Here is a 19,235-nt window from a genome sequence, read left to right on the forward strand (position 1 = left end):
TAATATGACATGCGTCTGTTTGGTTGCGCCGATGCCGTGATCTTGCCTTTGGACACCTCCCTATCAATATACGCATGAGACTCTTATCATCACCTTCAACATCATCATAAAGTGCAATTAATAATTTCACATCTATCGTTATTGTAATATGACATGCGTCTGATTCCATTATTGGTGTGCCTCTCTCCCCCTCTTTTCCCCTCTCCTCCCCCCTCTCTTTCTCTTTCCTTTTTGCCATGATTATATTTCATTTGTTATTTACGACATCTATTACGATACACGTATCTTCACTGCTTTTACCTTGCTGTCAGACAGCTCTTACTGATGGGGATTTGAAGCTGTTATATCAAAAACACCAGACTCCACTGACAAAAACAGTCATGTTACCACACTGAACAGCGGAGCTGTTTTGTTACCGCTGCCTCCATCAGCTGCTGTGGAAGGTAAAGAGGAGACAATATTTAAATACAGTGAACACTTAAACTGATATTGATTAGGAGGCTAAAATATGGTTTTGCTACAGCTCCTTCCACAGCATGACATTGCTTAGCTTCCATGCCGGTGTTTTGAGACTGTACTTTATTTATCAGAGGAGGGGGGTGGCTGGAGTGTAAATTTTGTATTAAGAATAAAAGTAAAATACTAGCTTTTAAAGTTGTATGTCCCTCACAAAGCCACAATTATAAACACAAGTCCTTCCAGCGTGCTTACATTTTTTTTAATGCCTGACCTGTTTTGCAGCCCCCCTTCCCCCCTCATACATGACGAACAGTCCCTATCAACAACTACCGAGGGAGGCCAGTGCGGCAATTAGAAGCATGCAAAGAACGACAAGTCCAGTTAAAGTTCAACTGAGGTGTTTACATGACGGAATAGCTCGACACCCAATTGCATTATTTCAGTGTGTTAGTCTGATTTCGAGAAATTCAATTTAATCCAATTTCAGTAAGACTAACATGTTTACATGTATGTTAAAAGTCCAGTTTCAGTTGGACTAACACATTAATTTGACTTTTTCTAACATCATGTAAACGCACTAAGTGTAACCAACTGCTCTAATGTCATACCATCCCTGGTTTCTTCTGAGTGTACTGTATATGGACATGAGAAACTGGTTCTTTATTTTCTGAATCCATTAGATGGCACTCCGTGTTCAACAAAGGAATAAACACAAAGTGATTTGCCCTTCCTTGAGCCCTTTTCTCTAACCAAAAAGCGCCATAGAGTGGGGTAAACAAAAAGCCACATCTAATGTTTCATAATGCTTTATTTGGTATTACTATAAATAATCCCACAGCTGTTGTAAATGTGTGCGTGCAGCAGGACATGAGGTGAACACAGCTCCTGCCAAATAACACACCCTATAAAACTGGACAGTGTGAATACCATTATTGTTAGTTTCTCAGACAGCAAAAAGCCATGTGAATAGAAATTACATGTGGACGTTAGAAATAACAGTGTCGTGGAGGAATTATAAAAAGCAATGGGCATAAATCAGTTAAGTCTTCTGTCATGTGTTATGCATAAAGAGAAATGTGCACAGCTTGATAGGCTGGTTACACCAGATCGACCAGCTAAACAGGCTGGTCACACCAGCATGTCAAACCATCAAAGACCAGCAAGAACTGGGTCATGACCATCGAAGACCATCAAAGGCCAGCTAAAACCAGTACCAGCATAACTGGTCATCAAAACTAAACTGATTTAAACTCAAGATCATTAAAGACAGTATGAGGAAAACACTGTGGATGAAAAAAAAAAATCACTTTTGTACCTCAAAAAGCAGAAAAACTCTTAAACGTATGAGATATCAGTTTGTCTTTTGGCTAGCAGATGGGGATCATCACACTCTTATGACTTTCATGGTTCTCATTTCTGCAGTTGCAATTTCAGATGTTACAATTGCCCCGTTACAATTAGCCCCAGTCTCCCCGATATTTTGATATGTCACCTGCAGCCTGACTTATCTGTTTTCTTTTGTTTTCCTGTTTTCCTCCTTTGACATTTCAAATATAAATTCATGTAAAACCAGAACGCAGGGAGCAGGGGCTTTCAAATGCCTTGCTTTCAGCCCCCCCCCATCTCTTGGTGCGACGCCTTCGAGCTTTCTCGGGTTTAGCTCGCATTGGTGATTTTACAGCTTCAGTGAAACACGTGTGTAGGTGGTGGGGGTGGGCGATTCTTCTGGCTGTGAGCCTCTTTGTCGCTGTTCCGCTCCAGACCCGCGGAGAGCAGCAGCACTCCGGCTGCTCCTGTCTGCCGCACACTTCACTGAGAAGAAGAAGAAGAAGAAGAAGAAGAAGAAGAAGAAGAAGAAGAAGAAGAAGAAGAAGAAGAAGAAGAAGAAGAAGAAGAAGAAGAAGAAGAAGAAGAAGAAGAAGAAGAAGAAGAAGAAGAAGAAGAAGAAGAAGAAGAAGAAGAAGAAGAAGAAGAAGAAGAAGAAGAAGAAGAAGATAAAGATAAACAGAAGCCCACGCGTGGCCTGAGCCTCTCCGCGGTAACCCGGTGTGTGTCCCCCGGTCAGCTGTCAGTATGTCCCTCCGGTCACTGAGAGCGTTCGTCAGTCAGCGGCTCACCACGGCTGTGGAAGAAATCATGGCCATGTTTGAGAAAACAATCAGCGAGTACGAACAGGAGCTTGATGACCGCCGGCGGCTGCTGGGAGCTCAGCAGCTGCCCGCCATTACCCCCTTCAACACCGACACAGGTTTGACTCTCATTTTTTATGACTATATGTATCGTCGAACCAGATTCTTTCTGATTGAATGAACTACTCACTGCTGTAGGTCTCGCCTCAGAACTACCTTACTGGCCAGAAGCCTGGTCACGCATTCAATTTTGTGTTTGAGTTGCTGCATGAAACTGTTGAACGTGACATTACCATTGGGTGCCACCGGAAGCACTCCATCACTGTGAGCTTGCTTAACAAGCTGGATTGATCAGCATCAACAGTGTGAGCTGTCAGAGTGAGGAGACGAGATATCGTATCTGCCGAAGGGAAAACACAAACAGATCTGTAAAGATTCAGTTGACCTGAACTGATCCAGTACAGCTGATCGTCATAAAACCAGCCAGCACACCAGTTACACTGTAACACAAACTAACGTTCCGGTGTAACACAAACTGACGTTACTCTGTAACAAAAGTAACAGTCATTGCAACGTAACAAAGAATGATGTTCCACAGTAACACAAACAATCATTACACCTTTACACAATCCTACGTTCCACTGTAACAGAAACTGACTTTTCACTGTAACACAAACAATTGTTCTACTTTGACACAAACTATTGTTACTCTGTTACACAAACTGACATTCCACAGTAATGCAGAATATGTTCCACTTAAACACAAATTATTATTACACTATTACACACACTGACTATCCATTGTAACACAAAAGAATGTTCCACTGTAACAAAAATTATTGTTACTCTGTAGGACAATGTCGTTCCCCTGTAACGTAAACTAACGTTACTCTTTAACACAGTTTGAATCACTCTCTTGGTTTAATATCTGATGCTATAGAATAATAATAATAATGGCCTTGAGCTTTAAACGGATAGCCCTGGACACATTAGGCGGGTTTCCATTAACTCCCAAATTGCGCAAATTGAAATTGCGAATTTAAAATATGCCTAATGAAAACATGTCAGCTTCAGAAAAAACTCCCATTTATCGCAAAAAAAATTACGCTCGCATGAGGTGGTATTTCAGGCAATTGGAAACAGCCATATTTTGAAAAACTGCAATAAGACGCATTATTGGCTTTTGTAGGTCACATGATGCTATGGCTGTGTGCTTGTCAGTAGGCTGGCTCCCTCATGATGCAGCAGGAGCTACAAAAGGTGTCATTGCATCACATAACTCTTCAAAAGTTGAGTGGATTATCTGGAAGTTTTAAATACACAATTCCTCTGTGAAATTGTGGACTATCACCTCTCAGAAACCCCTCATACATGGCCACAAATCTAAAGGGAAGCCTCCTACTGACAGGCAGGCAGAGGATCAAAGTTTGATCAGTTATGAGAAAGGGATTCATATTTGTAGGCCTGTCATATGTAATACAGTATACATATGCTGAGGTTAGCACAACAAGCTGATGGGCGTGTGAGTCAGTTACTATGACGGGTGCAACTGAGACAGCAGAGCTGGAAAACTGAGCTGCAGTTTCATGGTTGGTGGTCAGCTATAACAGCTGAGCTGACAGAGAAATGTGCGTAAGAAGGGGACAGTGTGTTGGTGTTGTTTCATGGAAAACACATCCTATTCAAATACATCACCCAGCTGTGTTGATCATCAGCCCCCGTCTGTAACGATGAGCCTTCAATGACATTTCAAAACACAAAACTTTTGGTGTCACTTTTTCTGGTCCACACTGAAGGATGTGGCGCAGCACTTATGAGTGAAATAAAGAAAACAAAGAGTTTCAGGTGGTTATTCTTTATGTGACATAGTACATGTAATAATGTTATCCCGCAATCCTGTTAGTAATGTTATAGTAATGTTATATTACTTTGTTATGACTTTAATGATCAGGAGTCAGAAGTAGAAAAAAGGGGAAAAAAGTCGGTACAATTAGACAATGTAAAAACACAACAAATACAAGAAAGATAAGATCGAAATTAAATATAAATATAAAATTATTAACACTTTCTACATCTTTCACTTATACAGCACTGCATGCCCATGTTGGTACATGATTAAGTTAAATTCAAACAATTTATTTGTAATATGAAGTCACAATATGTCTCTGGGGGAAATGAAGTCAGTTTGGCTAATATGCCCCTTTAAAACATTGCAACAATTCAAATAATAATAACATTGATATGAATGTCTATTTCTGATGTGTAACTTCATATCTTCATGTTTGTAAAGGTAGTGCTTAATGATCAGTGTTTCAATTCCGTTCAGTTTTATTTATAAAGCCCAGTAAGGCCTCATGGGGCTTTTAAGCATACACCACCCCTACGTCCTTGGACCGTCCCAGCGGATAAGGAAACCCCTGTCAATAAAAATCCTGGTGAAGAAATATGTCGTCTTTCAGCCCTGAAGTGGTGCTTTAATGTTTCAATAACCTGGTAATAACTTTAACCATGATCTTTTTGTTCACAACAATCACACAGTAAAAATCCGAAAGCAGCTCAACCCTGATCTCTGTATTCTGTAGATACACAGCGTTCATTAAAAGAACTCCTTATTGAATTCTGTACATGTCTTTGTCCTGGATGTTTGTCTTTCAGGTGTGTCTCAGGAAATACAGTCACTGATTGTCAATACAAAGATTCCTTCTAAACAGCAGGAGCTGAGCTGCAGTCTGTACCCTGAGGGCCCAGAGGCTCCTTGCATTAAAGAGGAACCAGAAGAAGTCTGGATCAGGCAGGGGCCTCAAGGGCCGGAGGAGGAAGAGATCCCAGAGTTCCAGTTCGCTCCAGTCTCTGGAGAGAGTGAAGACGATGAAGAGAAACCTCTTCATCACAGACTAAAAGAGGAGCAGAGTGAGGCGGAGCCTGCAGTCAGTGGTCCAGCTCAGCAGAAAGAAGCCGGAGCTGTGGGATCAGAACCTGCCCTGGACTTACATGTGGCTGATTTTATAAAAGCACCTAGCAATGGTCAGATTTTCCTTTCAAAGTGTTTGAAAACCGAGACTGAAGACTTGGATGATGATCACAACCAAAAGATTAAATATCAGCCATTTTTAGACACACAGAAAGACATAAAAGCTGTGACTCATAAAAGATTTCATAATCAGAAGGTATTCCATAAATGCCCAGCATGTAGCAAAACCTTTAAGAACAACACATATCTGCAGAGACACATAACCTGCCACACAGGAGAAAGGCCGTTTCACTGCACCGAATGTGCCAAGACATTTAGGCAGAAGGGAAGTTTGCATATTCACATGAGAAAACACACAGGAGAGAGGCCTTTTTCTTGCTTAGTATGTGGTAAAAAGTTCACCCAAAGTGGATCGTTAGTTGCACACATAAGAATTCATACAGGAGAGAGGCCTTTCAGCTGCTCAGTGTGCAAGAAAAAGTACAACGAGAGAGGGAGTCTAGTCAGACACATGAGGGTCCACACTGGGGAGAAACCGTATTCCTGCTCATTCTGCGGTAAAAGATTTAGTGAAAAGGGAAATCTGAATAAACACAGCAGAATCCACACAGGAGAAAGTGTTCAGTTCCAGTGGATGTGAGAGAAGATTTAGTGTGCTGTCACACCTCAAAAACCACAGATGTCCTGGTGAGCAGAGCAGTTTAACTGAAGAGCAGCCGCTTCAGCTGACACTCAGCACCGGCTGGCAACAATCTGCTGTGTAAATGAAAAGAGGAGAGAGAAAATGTTTTATAAGAAATCATTTAGTGTTACACTGAAATGAATCCAGGTATTTAGCAAACTGGGAACAGGGAGCAGCATGAAATATGGTGTTGGAACCAAACTCCAGCTGTCATGTTTGCCATCAGACCCAGAGTCCAATTCAAAATCGACTGATATCAGGTCTGTTTTTGTGTCCACAGAAAGGTCTGTTATGATGTCAGTTTACCTCAGCACAACAGATTTGCCAGTCCAACGTGATCAAAAGTTAAACCATACTTCTTTTACCAATTAAAACCTCTCTCAGTGTGCCTTTCCCAAACCCAACCCTACCCACTCCCTCTCTGTCTCAGAGTGTCACTCTGTTTGTAGAGGCCTTCACAGCTGAAGCTCCGCTCACTAAGGTGGAGAGTACAACTACAGCAGCAGCTTTGGAACAAACCTTGCTGAAAAACAAAGCTTATTCCCATTTTATGTTCTTTTTTTATTTGATCTGTAGGCTGTGCTGCTGTTTACTGAAATGTTGGTAGACTTTGCTATCCCTTCGCCATTAAAATAAACAAATAAATCAACAAATAAGTAAGTAATACTTAAACAAGAAAAAAAAAACATTGATCTGTGACTTTTCTTTTTCCTTTGTAAACAAACAACTGACATCTTATTGTTTTTCTCTCAGAAGTGTTTATAAGCTGCTCTGTATTTGCAACACTTCCTGTAAGACTTAACATCCAAATAAACACAGCTACTGTTCTCTAGAGACTAGAGAAGGGTGTATTTTGATGCTAAATATAATGTAGCATCAAAGATGTTAACGTCTGTATGGAAATATTAATGGGGGTGTAAATCACTGGTTTCATCACTATAAGAATTTATATTGATACTTTGAATAATGACACAATAATTGCAGATATCACAAAGTCTGCCAAGATACGTTTTCCATTCGATTCGATTTAGGGGATGTGAGGGGCCTGTGATTAATATGAGACTATATTATCTGCTCATTTAACACAGTTGGTTACAGAGGAAGCTGCCATCCTTTGTTTTGTTTTTGTTTTTTTTGCTTTTGGACAAAAACGTTGAAAACATCAAAATAATTGTAAATAATTAAAACTGGTTAATTCTGTCAGAAAACCCTTTCTGAAAAAAAGATGTTTTCATTTTAATTCAGACCATGATCTTTTTCCTAAAACTTCAGGAACTGAAAGACAAACTTTTCTTCTAATGTGAATTAATAACAAGATCTTTTAACAAAAGTATAAAAATCAGCTCAATAATACCTATCAAATATAGACAAAACAGCTATCTTTTGTAAATCACATTTCCCCCACATATACATGTTAATGTTTTAGCATAAGCCTGTGGCATTTTAGATTGCATAAGTTAGCTTAGTGGCTAGTGGACATTTCTTTATATTTATACTTTCTCTTACTCACTGCTGGTTTAAGTCATCATGTGGAGGGATTTCAGTCTGCATGCAATTTTTTTTCAGTCTACAGTAACATTGTTGAAACTGAGCAGCTGTTGCTGCAAGAAGTTGGCGAAGTGAGATGTCCGGCAGGGACGTGGTGTTTCCTGAGTACAGCTTTTGTGTACATAGCATGTTTTTTGTTCCTGAGTTTCTCCAAAAACAGACTGATGATGATTTATTCTCGTGTATATAGCATTCTCATCATCTTCCTCTTGGCTGCTTGCTATCATCTGCCTGAGGCAGCGTGATGGTGACAGAAATATTTAAAATAAAGGTGCATGTGTCGCACCACTGAAAAAGGGGAGAAATAATCACGAGTAATTGTATGTCATTTCCTCATCAAGCATTTAGTGGAATGATTTATCACACTTGCAAAAAGAAATCATTTTACAAAATGCAGAGTCACAGCACTTTCTGTATTGTACATGAATCAATAAACATCAAACAATAAAACAAATCACGTTAAACGTTAATCACGTTAAAATGCAATACAATGTGAAAGTGAAAGCAGTGCTTTGTTGATTTAATGTTAGTTTATATTTAGTCTTTTTTTGATGCAAAGATTTGTACATCAGCAGGAATGCAATGTGACATGAAGTGAAAGCACTGTTCTCTTTATTTAAATGTCAAAGTCCAATAAAAACATTTTGCCCCTAAAGTCAGTAAATAATTACAGTAAATAATCATGATTTCAATTTTGATCAAAATAATTAGGATTATTACAGGTGTTGGTGGCTCAGTAGTCCCATGTACAGAGCCTGAGTTCTTGCCGCAGCAGTTGCAGGTTTGACTCCAGCCTCAGCCCTTTGCTGCATGTTATCCCTTCTCTTGGTCGGGAGGCATTCCATGAATGCTTAAATAGGAGTACAACATTACTGGGACAGTTAACTTTTAACTCTCCGTGTATCACTCCGCTTCACCGCCGTTCAAATTCCGTAAATTGGTGTAAGAGTGAAAGTGGGATATGTTTTAAAAGTGGGATAGTATGGTGTAAGCATAGGATCAAACAGCTGGATGGCGCTGTTCAGGTAGCTGTCTGTTGGTCAGGTTGAGGGAGGAGCGAAGAAGAGAGGAGAGAGAAGACGGGAATTTTTAATGGATGTATTATAAGGAAGTGTGTTGCATGGATGTATTATGGTGTGTTGAGCTGACTGTACATGTATTGGAGTTACTAAAAGTTATGAGGAAGCCCAACAGGGGGCAGCTGTGACGGACGGGTTTTGGTAAACCGCCATTTACTGGGAGTAAACCAGCTGTTACAGATTTTACAAGGATGTGCAGTGGGTCAGGGACACATTCGTCTGACACTAACCGCAGCCTGAGAGACACCCACTCACACACACACACACACACACACACACACACACACACTGTCTGATACGGGACTTGAGGTGACGGAGAGGTGAGTGGACACACACTGCAGCGACGAACTGTGTGATTAAACTAACTCATCTGAATCACACAAAGTGTCTGTTAACAGATTGTTATTTCACTGAAAACACAGAGACAAATATTCATGGTACTATACAGCTGGTCTGTGCATAAAATGAAGACCGAGCTAACACAGATCAAGCAGCGTGCAGGATAATATTCATGTGTTGCTAGGCAACAGCTGTCAAGTCCAGCGGTTGCGGAACTATTTGTGTCGGCGGAGCCAAAAAATTCACAATAAACAACAAATCATAATCTGCTGTCGCTTGTTACTATTAACAAATGAAAAAGACACTTGTAGAACTGTTGTATAAAAGCAATATCACACTCGAGGTCGTGTGTTGTGCTGTATATCATCATGGCTGTGATTATCCTACCACCGAATCACAGCCCTGATGATATACCAGCATCACTCCCTCTGGTGTTGCTTAATTAGAGGCCGATTGCACACACTGAGAGGTCTGAGTCTCCTCAGGGAGAACCTATCTAAAAGAGGAGAAGTTGAAACAGTATTAGGGCCTACAAAGTCTGCTCTATTTGGATTATAGATTTGATCCATTTATTCCAAATTAATAGAATTTATTCTTTTGAAGGTCAGCTTTTCCATTTTAAATATTTCTAAAATGATTTGATACCAGTCTTTGAAAGTGGGTGGTACTGGGTTTAGCCAATTTCTGGTGATTGATTTTTTGCTTGCCTCCAAAATGGCCTGCAGCAGGGCACAAACTGAGGCCACTGAAGTCAGCTGATTTAACACTGAAACCCTCACTGACAATGGGCCTCATTCACGAACACTGCTTACGCACAAATCTGTGCTTAAACTGTGCGTACTGACATTTTACACACAAAGCTGTGATTCATCAATATTTTCTTACCTGAATTTGTACATATTTTGTGAACAAATGTATAACTTTCTCAGAACATGCATACACACAAATGATGAAAATCCGGCTGTAACTAAATACCGAGCATATTAAAACCACATTCATTAAAAAAGGCTTTAATAGACAACAATATCTAAAACCAATTTACTAATTTGCCAATAATTTGCCAAAATCCTCTGCCTTTCATCCTCATCAACTATTGTCATAATTAAAAGCTCATAAAAATCAAAAGCTAGTGTATATATATCTTATCTGATATATTATGAGTCCTGGAATTGTACCACACCAGAGCAGACAGTAATTTTATTGCATATGGGTAAGGATATGTGATGCAATATTTCTTACTAATATAGCTTACTTACCTATTATTCTTTTAATATATTATAAGTGACATACAGTACCATTGGAATGTAATACTGACTGTTTCTAATAACTTGGACGCTATTTCACATGTACATAAGCGCATGCATACTTGCAATGATTGGCCATGTGGCTATTTTCACTACTGCAGTGGCACTCTTTGGCCCCCGCAGGCCTCTGTTGACCACAGAATTGCTCATTTTAGCCAGCAACTGAGTTGTTGTGTATTTTCAGGCATTTTAACATGGATAAAACTTACTTGTATTTCTTTCATGTGTAAACCATAATGCCCATGTTTAAATTAACCAGGCTATATTGTTTGATTATTTAAGACTTAAGAATTAAGAATATTGTTATTAATGTGTATGGGAAACAGAGTTATTGACGACTAATGTTGGATTTTTATTTCTACTGTTTTTCGGAAGAACCACACACACACACACACACACACATCCAAACCTTGTGCTCATTTATGATCTGTAGCTGCCCAATGAGAAATCAATAAAGTTTATTTGGATTGAATTCTCTGATTGGAGTCCCAGTCCTTAAAGGAGCTATCGAGCCAGCATCCCAGAGGTCCTACAACTATCACGGACATGTAATTTACTGTTGAAATGTCCACGATATCAGATCATCTGCATTTTCTTCCAGGACAATAATGACGGCTCTCAAGACATGAATGTCCTTAATCTGGGACAACATAAACTTAAATAATTGATTTAATGTATCCAGTTCTCTGAGGACAGACATGCTTATCCTCACTTCTACACTTAAATTCAAAACTGACTTGTATGCTGCCAGTTTTATGAGAAACAAAAAAGACAAAGGGTAGCTTTTGAGGAGGGTTATGTTCCTTATGTGATTACATGTGACAAATAAATTGATTGACTGAAACTCAGTCAGGGTGGGCAAAGCAAATCTAGCTGGTCCAAAGTGTCCATTATGTCAGCAGTCCTCCTTTGGCATGGATGATTCTGATCAGCTGACTTGAGTGCATGTCCAGCTGGGAATTAACTTATTTTCAAGAGGAACAGCCATGAGCCTCTGGAGCTCTGCACTGAGCTAAATGAAAAATCACCCACAGTGTACTCAAGTACTGCATTGAATAACAATTTTGAGATACCTGTACTTGAGTATTTCCATGTTATGTTGCTAATACAGTACTTGTACAGGTAAAATGGCCTTTGCCATATGTGAAAGATTGCATTTCACATGTGCTTTTTTCACAGGGTAGACAGCTGCAATTTTAGTTTGTCATAATGAGACACGGCTTTCAACAATACGAGCTGGGACCCTGCCTCTCTTCCCCTCGGGGTCTTTAAATAGATGTGCTTGGTCTGTGAGCTGCAGCTGCCAGATTGTGTCTTTGACCCTTTTGAGCCTTTAAAGGCTACTGGTGCCAATACTAATAGTTTGAGATGGACGCTGCTTACAAACAGTATTGTATCCTGAGTTGTAACACAGCACCTTTATATCTTAGACTTTGTGAAAAACAATATTAGTTACTTTTAAAAGCATGTAAATTCCAACATTTGGTTGGTCAATTTTTTGGTGGTTTAATTATATCTGAAAGGATCGTCCCACACCACAGAAGGACATTATCAGTGAGATATCTAACAGAAAGTGTGAAAGACTCTCTCTCACTCTCTCTCTCTGACCCCCCACCCCCACCCCCACCCCACCCCTCCCACTGCTTTCTTCCTTCGCTCTCCCCTGCCTTCTCTACCATTCCACTCCTTCCCCTCTCTTGGTCTCCCTGCCTTTCTGCTTCTCTGTTCCATTTTTTTTCATTTTTGTTTCCTGGCTGTATCTACATTTTTTTAACCTTAGTTCTTTCTATGCAAATTTTCAGAACCCACAAATTCTCAAGACAGCAATTTTTTCACCATGGCTGACAGGAATCGTATGCTCGCGAAAAGAAAAGAGAGAAGAGAAGAAGAGTCTGCTGAAACGACCAAGGACGCAAAAGAAGTGAAGAATGAAGGACAGCAGGCAGAGCAGGCAGTGGATAAAGCAGAGACACAATCAGCTGAGGCTGCAGTGGCTAACGGTCAGAGTGAAGAATTTAAGGTTGAACCAATGGAACTCCCTCCATTTGAAATCATCAGTGGGTAGGTATGCATCGACAAGTGTGGTTCATGGAACAGTTCAAGAGGCAGAGTTAAGGCTGTGCATGGTTGACTTACCTCATTCTCCTTTTTTTTAAAGTTAGTCTTTAGCTGGTGATGCCCTCAATCTTTCTGAATCAAATTGTCTGATCAAATTACTGAGCTGCAGAGAGGATCCATTAATCCCACCTGCTTACACTGACAAGATTTGAACAGACTGAACTGTTTGACCTTTAGAAGTGAATTTTAACTTTTCACGCCCAAGGTGGAAACATTCAAGATGTGTGGCACACTGAACATGAACATGCACGTACCTTTCAGAAACTGTAATATCTATGATAATAACCTTTCAAGCTATAGTTGGAAATTCTTCTGTAAAAAATAACTCTTTATTTATGCCAAAACTGTCACTATCTTCATGCAGCACTAAATAAAACCTCAGATTTGTGAAAAAATCCTACTCCTCTGCCTAATCATGGCCTCATAGCATTCCCAAGGGCCCAGCCCATTCTCAAATACTGATGCTTTTGCAGTGCTCTTGGTGTGAGATCCCAATGTGAAAAGCCACCTTTCGCAACACGACTGGCTGACACCTGCGGTGTCAGCCTGATACACCAACCCGTTTTCATTACAAACTCATCAAATAGCGCCACTCTGTCAGTGCTTTCAGCGTATGAGTGTGATGCCAAAAGCCACCTTTGCCGTCCCCATGGGCATGCATCAGTTGGACAGAATCGGTTGCGTTTTTATCATTCAATGGTTGTGGGCTTGTCCACATGCAACGCACACGGGTAGCGTCACTTGACAAAGTGGCCGGACAAAACCGGTCACTTGCACCTGAAACGCCAAAGGCATGCGTCAGGTAATAGCGCTGCTGGTAACCACATAATATAAAGAGCGTGAATACACTCATAGGGCGGGCAGGTGGGGTGTTGGACGGGTCCCACAAACAACCGACTTTTGTTCAGTTTGCTTCACGTGTGGATGAGTGTGGACGATTTTTTCTACACCTCACCACGTGCCTCTTTTGCCTAAACCTAACCACCTTGTTGCCTAATCCCAGCGATCATAACAGTCCATGCTGTTGTGAAAACATAGGGATGCATTTATTGACATCACCATAACAGCATCCCAGAGCATAAACATTTGAGACATGTCATTGGTGACACAGAACGTCCTGACAGAGCGGCACCATGAGACAAGTTCGTAGTGAGAACGTGTTGGATACAGGGATGAGCGGTGACACTTGGGAATGTCCCTGGATGAAACCTGTCTCATGCACATGATACACAGCAGGACAGTGTTGGGTTGAAGCACTGCCGGTAACAACATAATAAAAGGAACACGAGGACACTGATGACAGCCCTGATTTCTACATATTACTATGTGCCTCCTTCCTCTAACCCTAACCATCTGTGCCTTTGTTGCTTAAACCCATCTATCGTACCAGTATGTGCGCGTGTTGTGTAAACATGTTGTCACAAACCCTTTGTGATGTTATCCCACCATGTGCATTTGCTGATACTGTGGTAGCGGCATTCAGGAACATAAACACCAGATGCAGAACCATATCTAAAGTATAATATGTAGATGTGGAGGTCAACTACAAAAGCAGCAATATGTGACGACTTAGGATGAGAACGTGTTGGTCAATCATGTCAGTCACTGCTTGTGAACTGTGGTCAAAGTGTCAAACTAAGCAGTGCTGATCAAATATGAATCAATTCTGTTGAGTATGTCTGCATGGTGAATGGTTGTGCATTAGCACCATGCAGACATACTCCAATTTGGCACAATCCTGACTTCCAGCTGCACAAGACTCCTACCAACTTTCCCTCATGGCAACAAAAGGGCATCACTCACCTCGATCACCTATTCGAAAACAACCAGTTCATATCATTCAACACACTAATCCAGAAGTACGGGACTGGGAGGGATCAATTCCTACATTACCAACAATTGAAATCCATAATTAAATCTAAAATTAACATAACCAATAATAATTTACAGCCTTCTCAATTAAGTTACGGAATTGTGTTTATCACAAGCCCCCCAAACATAAGCTCAAAACTTTACAAAATCATATCCTCATCAAATAACTCCATAACACTCCCAACCACAAAATGGGAAAATGACTTGCCTCTCCCTCCGACTCCGACTTCTGGATACAAATCAATAAAAACATCTTCTCAGTGACTACCAACACTAATATACAACTCATACAGTACAAATCTATTTACACAGTACACATCACACAAGGGAAGATGTTTAAAATGGGACAAACCAACACAGACACCTGCACACAGTGCACTAAGTGCAATAAGATATAAAGATGGCGCCGCGGATGGCTGCCTCGGTGTGTTGGTGCGCACTGTTTTGTCTTGTTTTGTTTGTTAATTCTGTGTTTTGCCAGTTCTCTAAGAGCTCCTACACCAGAGAAGAGCTCATGAACATCAGGGCCTCAACCCCTGATGATTTATTCCCGGAGTTTATTGCACCTTCCGTGGATTTATTGGACATTCTGGTCAAAGGTGCACTCACTTTGGCTCATGCAGTGAAGCGCCGGAGGAGAGGGAGACGCGCCGGTGCGCTTGTGCGTCTCCGTAAGCGCAGACGTCACACACCTTTACCTGGGATATTTCTCTCCAACGTGCGCTCACTGGGAAATAAACTGGACGAACTTCAGCTACTGTTGGGGAAGAACAGAGACTTCTCTTCATCTTCTGTTCTGTGCTTCACGGAGACGTGGCTGTGTGGAACGACACCGGACTCTGCGCTGCAGCTGGCAGGATTCCAACTCCTCAGAGCGGATCGCCACACGGAGCTGTCCGGCAAGATGAAAGGTGGAGGTATCTGTTTTTACACGAACAGTGGCTGGTGTAACGACGTGACAGTGATCTTTCAGCACTGCTCTCCTCATCTGGAATCTTTTATTATCAACTGCAAACCTTTTTATTCCCCCCGTGAGTTCGCTTCATTCATTCTGGTTGGTGTTTACATCCCACCGTCGGCTAACGTGCACGACACACAACGCACGCTCGCTGACCAGATTCTCTGTGTGGAGCGGACCTACCCGGACTCTTTTGTCATTGTGCTTGGTGACTTTAATAAAGGTAACCTCTCACATGAACTCCCTAAATACAGACAGTTAATCAAATGTCCGACCAGAGAGGAGAACATTTTGGATCACTGTTACACCACATTAAGCGGTGCCTATCACGCCGTCCCCCGTGCTGCACTGGGACTCTCGGACCACGTGATGGTCCATCTGATTCCTGCATACAGGCAGAAACTGAAGCTCTGTAAACCTGTTGTGAGGGAATCAAAACAGTGGACCAGTGGAGCAGTGGAGAATCTCCAGGCGTGTTTGGACTGCACTGACTGGGATGTTTTCAGGACTGCTACCAAAACTCTGGATGAGTTTACAGATGCTGTGACGTCCTACATCAGCTTCTGTGAGGACAGCTGTATACCAACACGGACCAGGGTGAGTTATAACAATGACAAGCCCTGTTTCACAGCAAAACTCAGACAGCTCAGGTCAGACAAAGAGGCAGCTTTCAGGAGTGGGAACAGAGACGGTTTCAGAGAGGCAAAGTATGCGTTTAGCAAGGAGGTGAGAAGAGCTAAACGTTTGTACTCTGAGAAACTCCAACGCCAGTTCTCAGCCGGTGACACTGCCTCTGTGTGGAGGGGGCTCAGGCAGATAACCAACTACAAACCCAGAGCCCCACAAGCTGCCAATGACTTGCGTCTGGCCAACAGCCTGAATGAGTTTTACTGTAGATTTGAAGACAATGGGACAGTCCTGAATCCATCCCCCATCACACCTCTGACCAGCCACAACCCTCCACCTGCACCTCCCCCATCTCAGCAGGAGCTTCACCACAGCTGCCCACCTCAGAAGCTCCCAACTCATCCTCCCCCTCCCCCCCAGTGACACCTTTCTCCATCCAGGAGAAGGATGTCAACAGACTGTTCAAGAGGCAGAACCCCCGCAAAGCAAGTGGGCCAGACTCTGTCTCTCCATCCACCCTGAAGCACTGTGCTGATCAGCTGTCTCCAGTGTTCACAGACATTTTCAACACCTCACTGGAGACATGCCACGTACCGGCCTGCTTCAAGGCCTCCACAATCATCCCTGTTCCCAAGAAGCTGAGGACAACAGGTCTCAATGACTACAGACCCGTCGCCTTGACCTCTGTGGTTATGAAGTCATTTGTGCGCCTCATGCTTCCACACATCAAAGACATTACTGACTCACACCTGGACCCCCTACAGTTTGCCTACAGAGCCAACAGGTCTGTAGATGATGCAGTTAACCTGGCCTTGCATTTCATCCTCCAGCACCTGGACTCCCCAGGATCCTATGCCAGGGTCCTGTTTGTGGATTTCAGCTCTGCCTTCAACACAATCATCCCAGCTCTCCTGCAGGACAAGCTCTCCCAGCTGAACGTGCCAGACTCCACTTGCAGGTGGATCACAGACTTCCTGTCTGACAGGAGGCAGCATGTAAAGCTGGGAAAACACATCTCTGTCTCCCGGACTATCAGCACTGGATCCCCTCAGGGCTGTGTTCTTTCCCCTCTGCTATTCTCCCTGTACACCAACAGCTGCACCTCCAGTCACCAGTCTGTCAAGCTCCTGAAGTTCGCGGACGACACGACCCTCATTGGGCTCATCTCTGATGGAGATGAGTCCGCCTACAGGAGGGAGACAGACCATCTGGTGTCCTGGTGCAGCTTGAACAATCTGGAGCTCAACGCTCTAAAGACAGTGGAGATGGTTGTAGACTTCAGAAGGAACACAGCCCCACTCACCCCCATCACCCTGAGAGACTCTCCAGTGGTCACGGTGGAGTCCTTCTGCTTCCTGGGCACCATCATCACCCAGGACCTCAAGTGGGAGCTGAACATCAGCTCTCTAACTAAAAAAGCCCAACAGAGGATGTACTTCCTGCGGCAGCTGAGGAAGTTCAACCTGCCAGTGAAGATGATGGTGCACTTCTACACCTCCATCATCGAGTCCATCCTCACCTCCTCCATCACCATCTGGTACGCTGCAGCTACTGCCAAGGACAAGCGCAGGCTGCAGCGTATCATCCGCTCTGCTGAGAAGGTCATCGGCTGCAGTCTGCCTTCCCTCCAGGACCTGTACGCCTCCAGGACTCTGAGGCGTGCAGGTAAGATTGTGGCCGATCTCTCCCACCCTGGACACAAACTCTTTCAATCACTCCCCTCTGGCAGGAGGCTTCGGTCCATCAAGACCAGAACCTCACGCCACAAGAGTTTCTTCCCGTCTGCCACCGGCCTCATAAACAAGGCCCAGGTCCCCCACTGACGCACTCTCCTCATAGACTGTACGTTACATTACCGTGTTCATTAATGCACATCACCAGCACTGCTGCTCGTCATGCGGCACATCCACACCATAAAGTTGCACTCAAACCTGTAGAAATGTGAATTTCAATGTAAATATCAATACTAGACTTGCACCTTTTACATTGTTATATTTTATATTTTATATTTTATATTTGTATCTTCTATTTTATCTGTTTTCTTTTTTTCTATATTTATGTTGCACCAAACCACCAGAACAAATTCCTCGTATTGTGTTAACTATACCTGGCAATAAATCTTTTCTGATTCTGATTCTGATTCTGATTCTGACTATGGATAGCACAGAGAATTACTTTTACGTCACTTGGGACTGTCACCGCATCCACTCACTCTGGTTAGCAGTCACTTAAAAACTCTCCACTAACTTGAGCAGCAGAATCCCATCATCCTCATCGCTTTGCTTGCTGGGTGACTTACCACAACTTACAATTCCAACCAAACACAGAAACCCATTACTCATTTCTCTAACTAATCCAAACAATCCTGCAGTATCACTTACTGGATCAACCTACTCACAGAATACATTTCAATAGAAAAAATGACAGCACAATGACAAAACAGTATAGCAGCCTTTTATATTACGTGGAATACTTTTATCATCCATCTTAATCTCAAACATAACTAAACAAAACCAAGCCAAGCCATGTACATATCCATGACCCTGTGATGGGTTGGACATGTTGGGACCCAAGCGCTGACATAACACAAAAACAAGACTTACGGTGAATCAATAGCTCAATTCATTTACAGTGATATTAGAGCGGGTGGGGGGAGGTGAGTGAAGGTGGACCGTCCTTTGATGGTGATGTGAGGGGGAATGCTCAGTGCGATCTCCACGTGAAACAAACAAACTAGTTCAACCAAGGTGAGGATCCCCTCTGTGAGGACTTGAGTGTTCAGATGAGTGTGGTCAAGCGGGCAGGCAGGCAGGCACACAGAGGAGTGAACACCACAATGGCTGTAGCAGGAAGCAAGGAGCTACGGCGACTCTGAGACAAGAGGGGGAAACACAAGGGAGTAAGCCGCACAGGCAAAAAAACACAACACTTGGAGACAACAAAATACTGAGAGGCCGTGAGGAACATCTACCACTTGGCAGTAGTAATACTCTAGCGATGATTAGGTCTGAAGCCACAGCTTAAGTACACCACCAGCTCATCAGGAGATTGCCTGCACCTGGCCCAGCCTATGGGTGAACACACCACGCCCACACTCAAACACACACAGGTTAGGGCACAGAAGGGTTTGCAGACAGGGAGAAACACAC

General features: G+C 42.6%; 2 protein-coding genes across 2 annotated transcripts in view; both read left to right on the forward strand.

Moving 5' to 3' along the window:
* Positions 1-2,462: 2,462 nt before the first annotated feature.
* Positions 2,463-6,270, forward strand: LOC121951581 (zinc finger protein 436-like). The gene is made up of 2 exons (XM_042497965.1): positions 2,463-2,707; positions 5,244-6,270. Exons 1-2 carry the CDS (start codon positions 2,533-2,535, stop codon positions 6,197-6,199), a joined length of 1,131 nt encoding a protein of 376 aa, XP_042353899.1. The 5' UTR covers positions 2,463-2,532; the 3' UTR covers positions 6,200-6,270.
* Positions 6,271-12,133: 5,863 nt separating this feature from the next.
* The window catches only part of apobec2a (apolipoprotein B mRNA editing enzyme, catalytic polypeptide-like 2a), a 29,447-nt gene continuing 22,345 nt past the window's right edge, over positions 12,134-19,235 (forward strand). The window contains exon 1 of the mRNA XM_042497977.1: positions 12,134-12,572. Coding sequence (XP_042353911.1) covers positions 12,349-12,572 — 224 coding nt within the window. The 5' untranslated portion in view covers positions 12,134-12,348. The remainder of the gene's footprint in view (positions 12,573-19,235) is intronic.

Source organism: Plectropomus leopardus, chromosome 2, assembly GCF_008729295.1.
Source record: "Plectropomus leopardus isolate mb chromosome 2, YSFRI_Pleo_2.0, whole genome shotgun sequence".
NCBI classification, from domain to species: Eukaryota; Metazoa; Chordata; class Actinopteri; order Perciformes; family Serranidae; genus Plectropomus; species Plectropomus leopardus.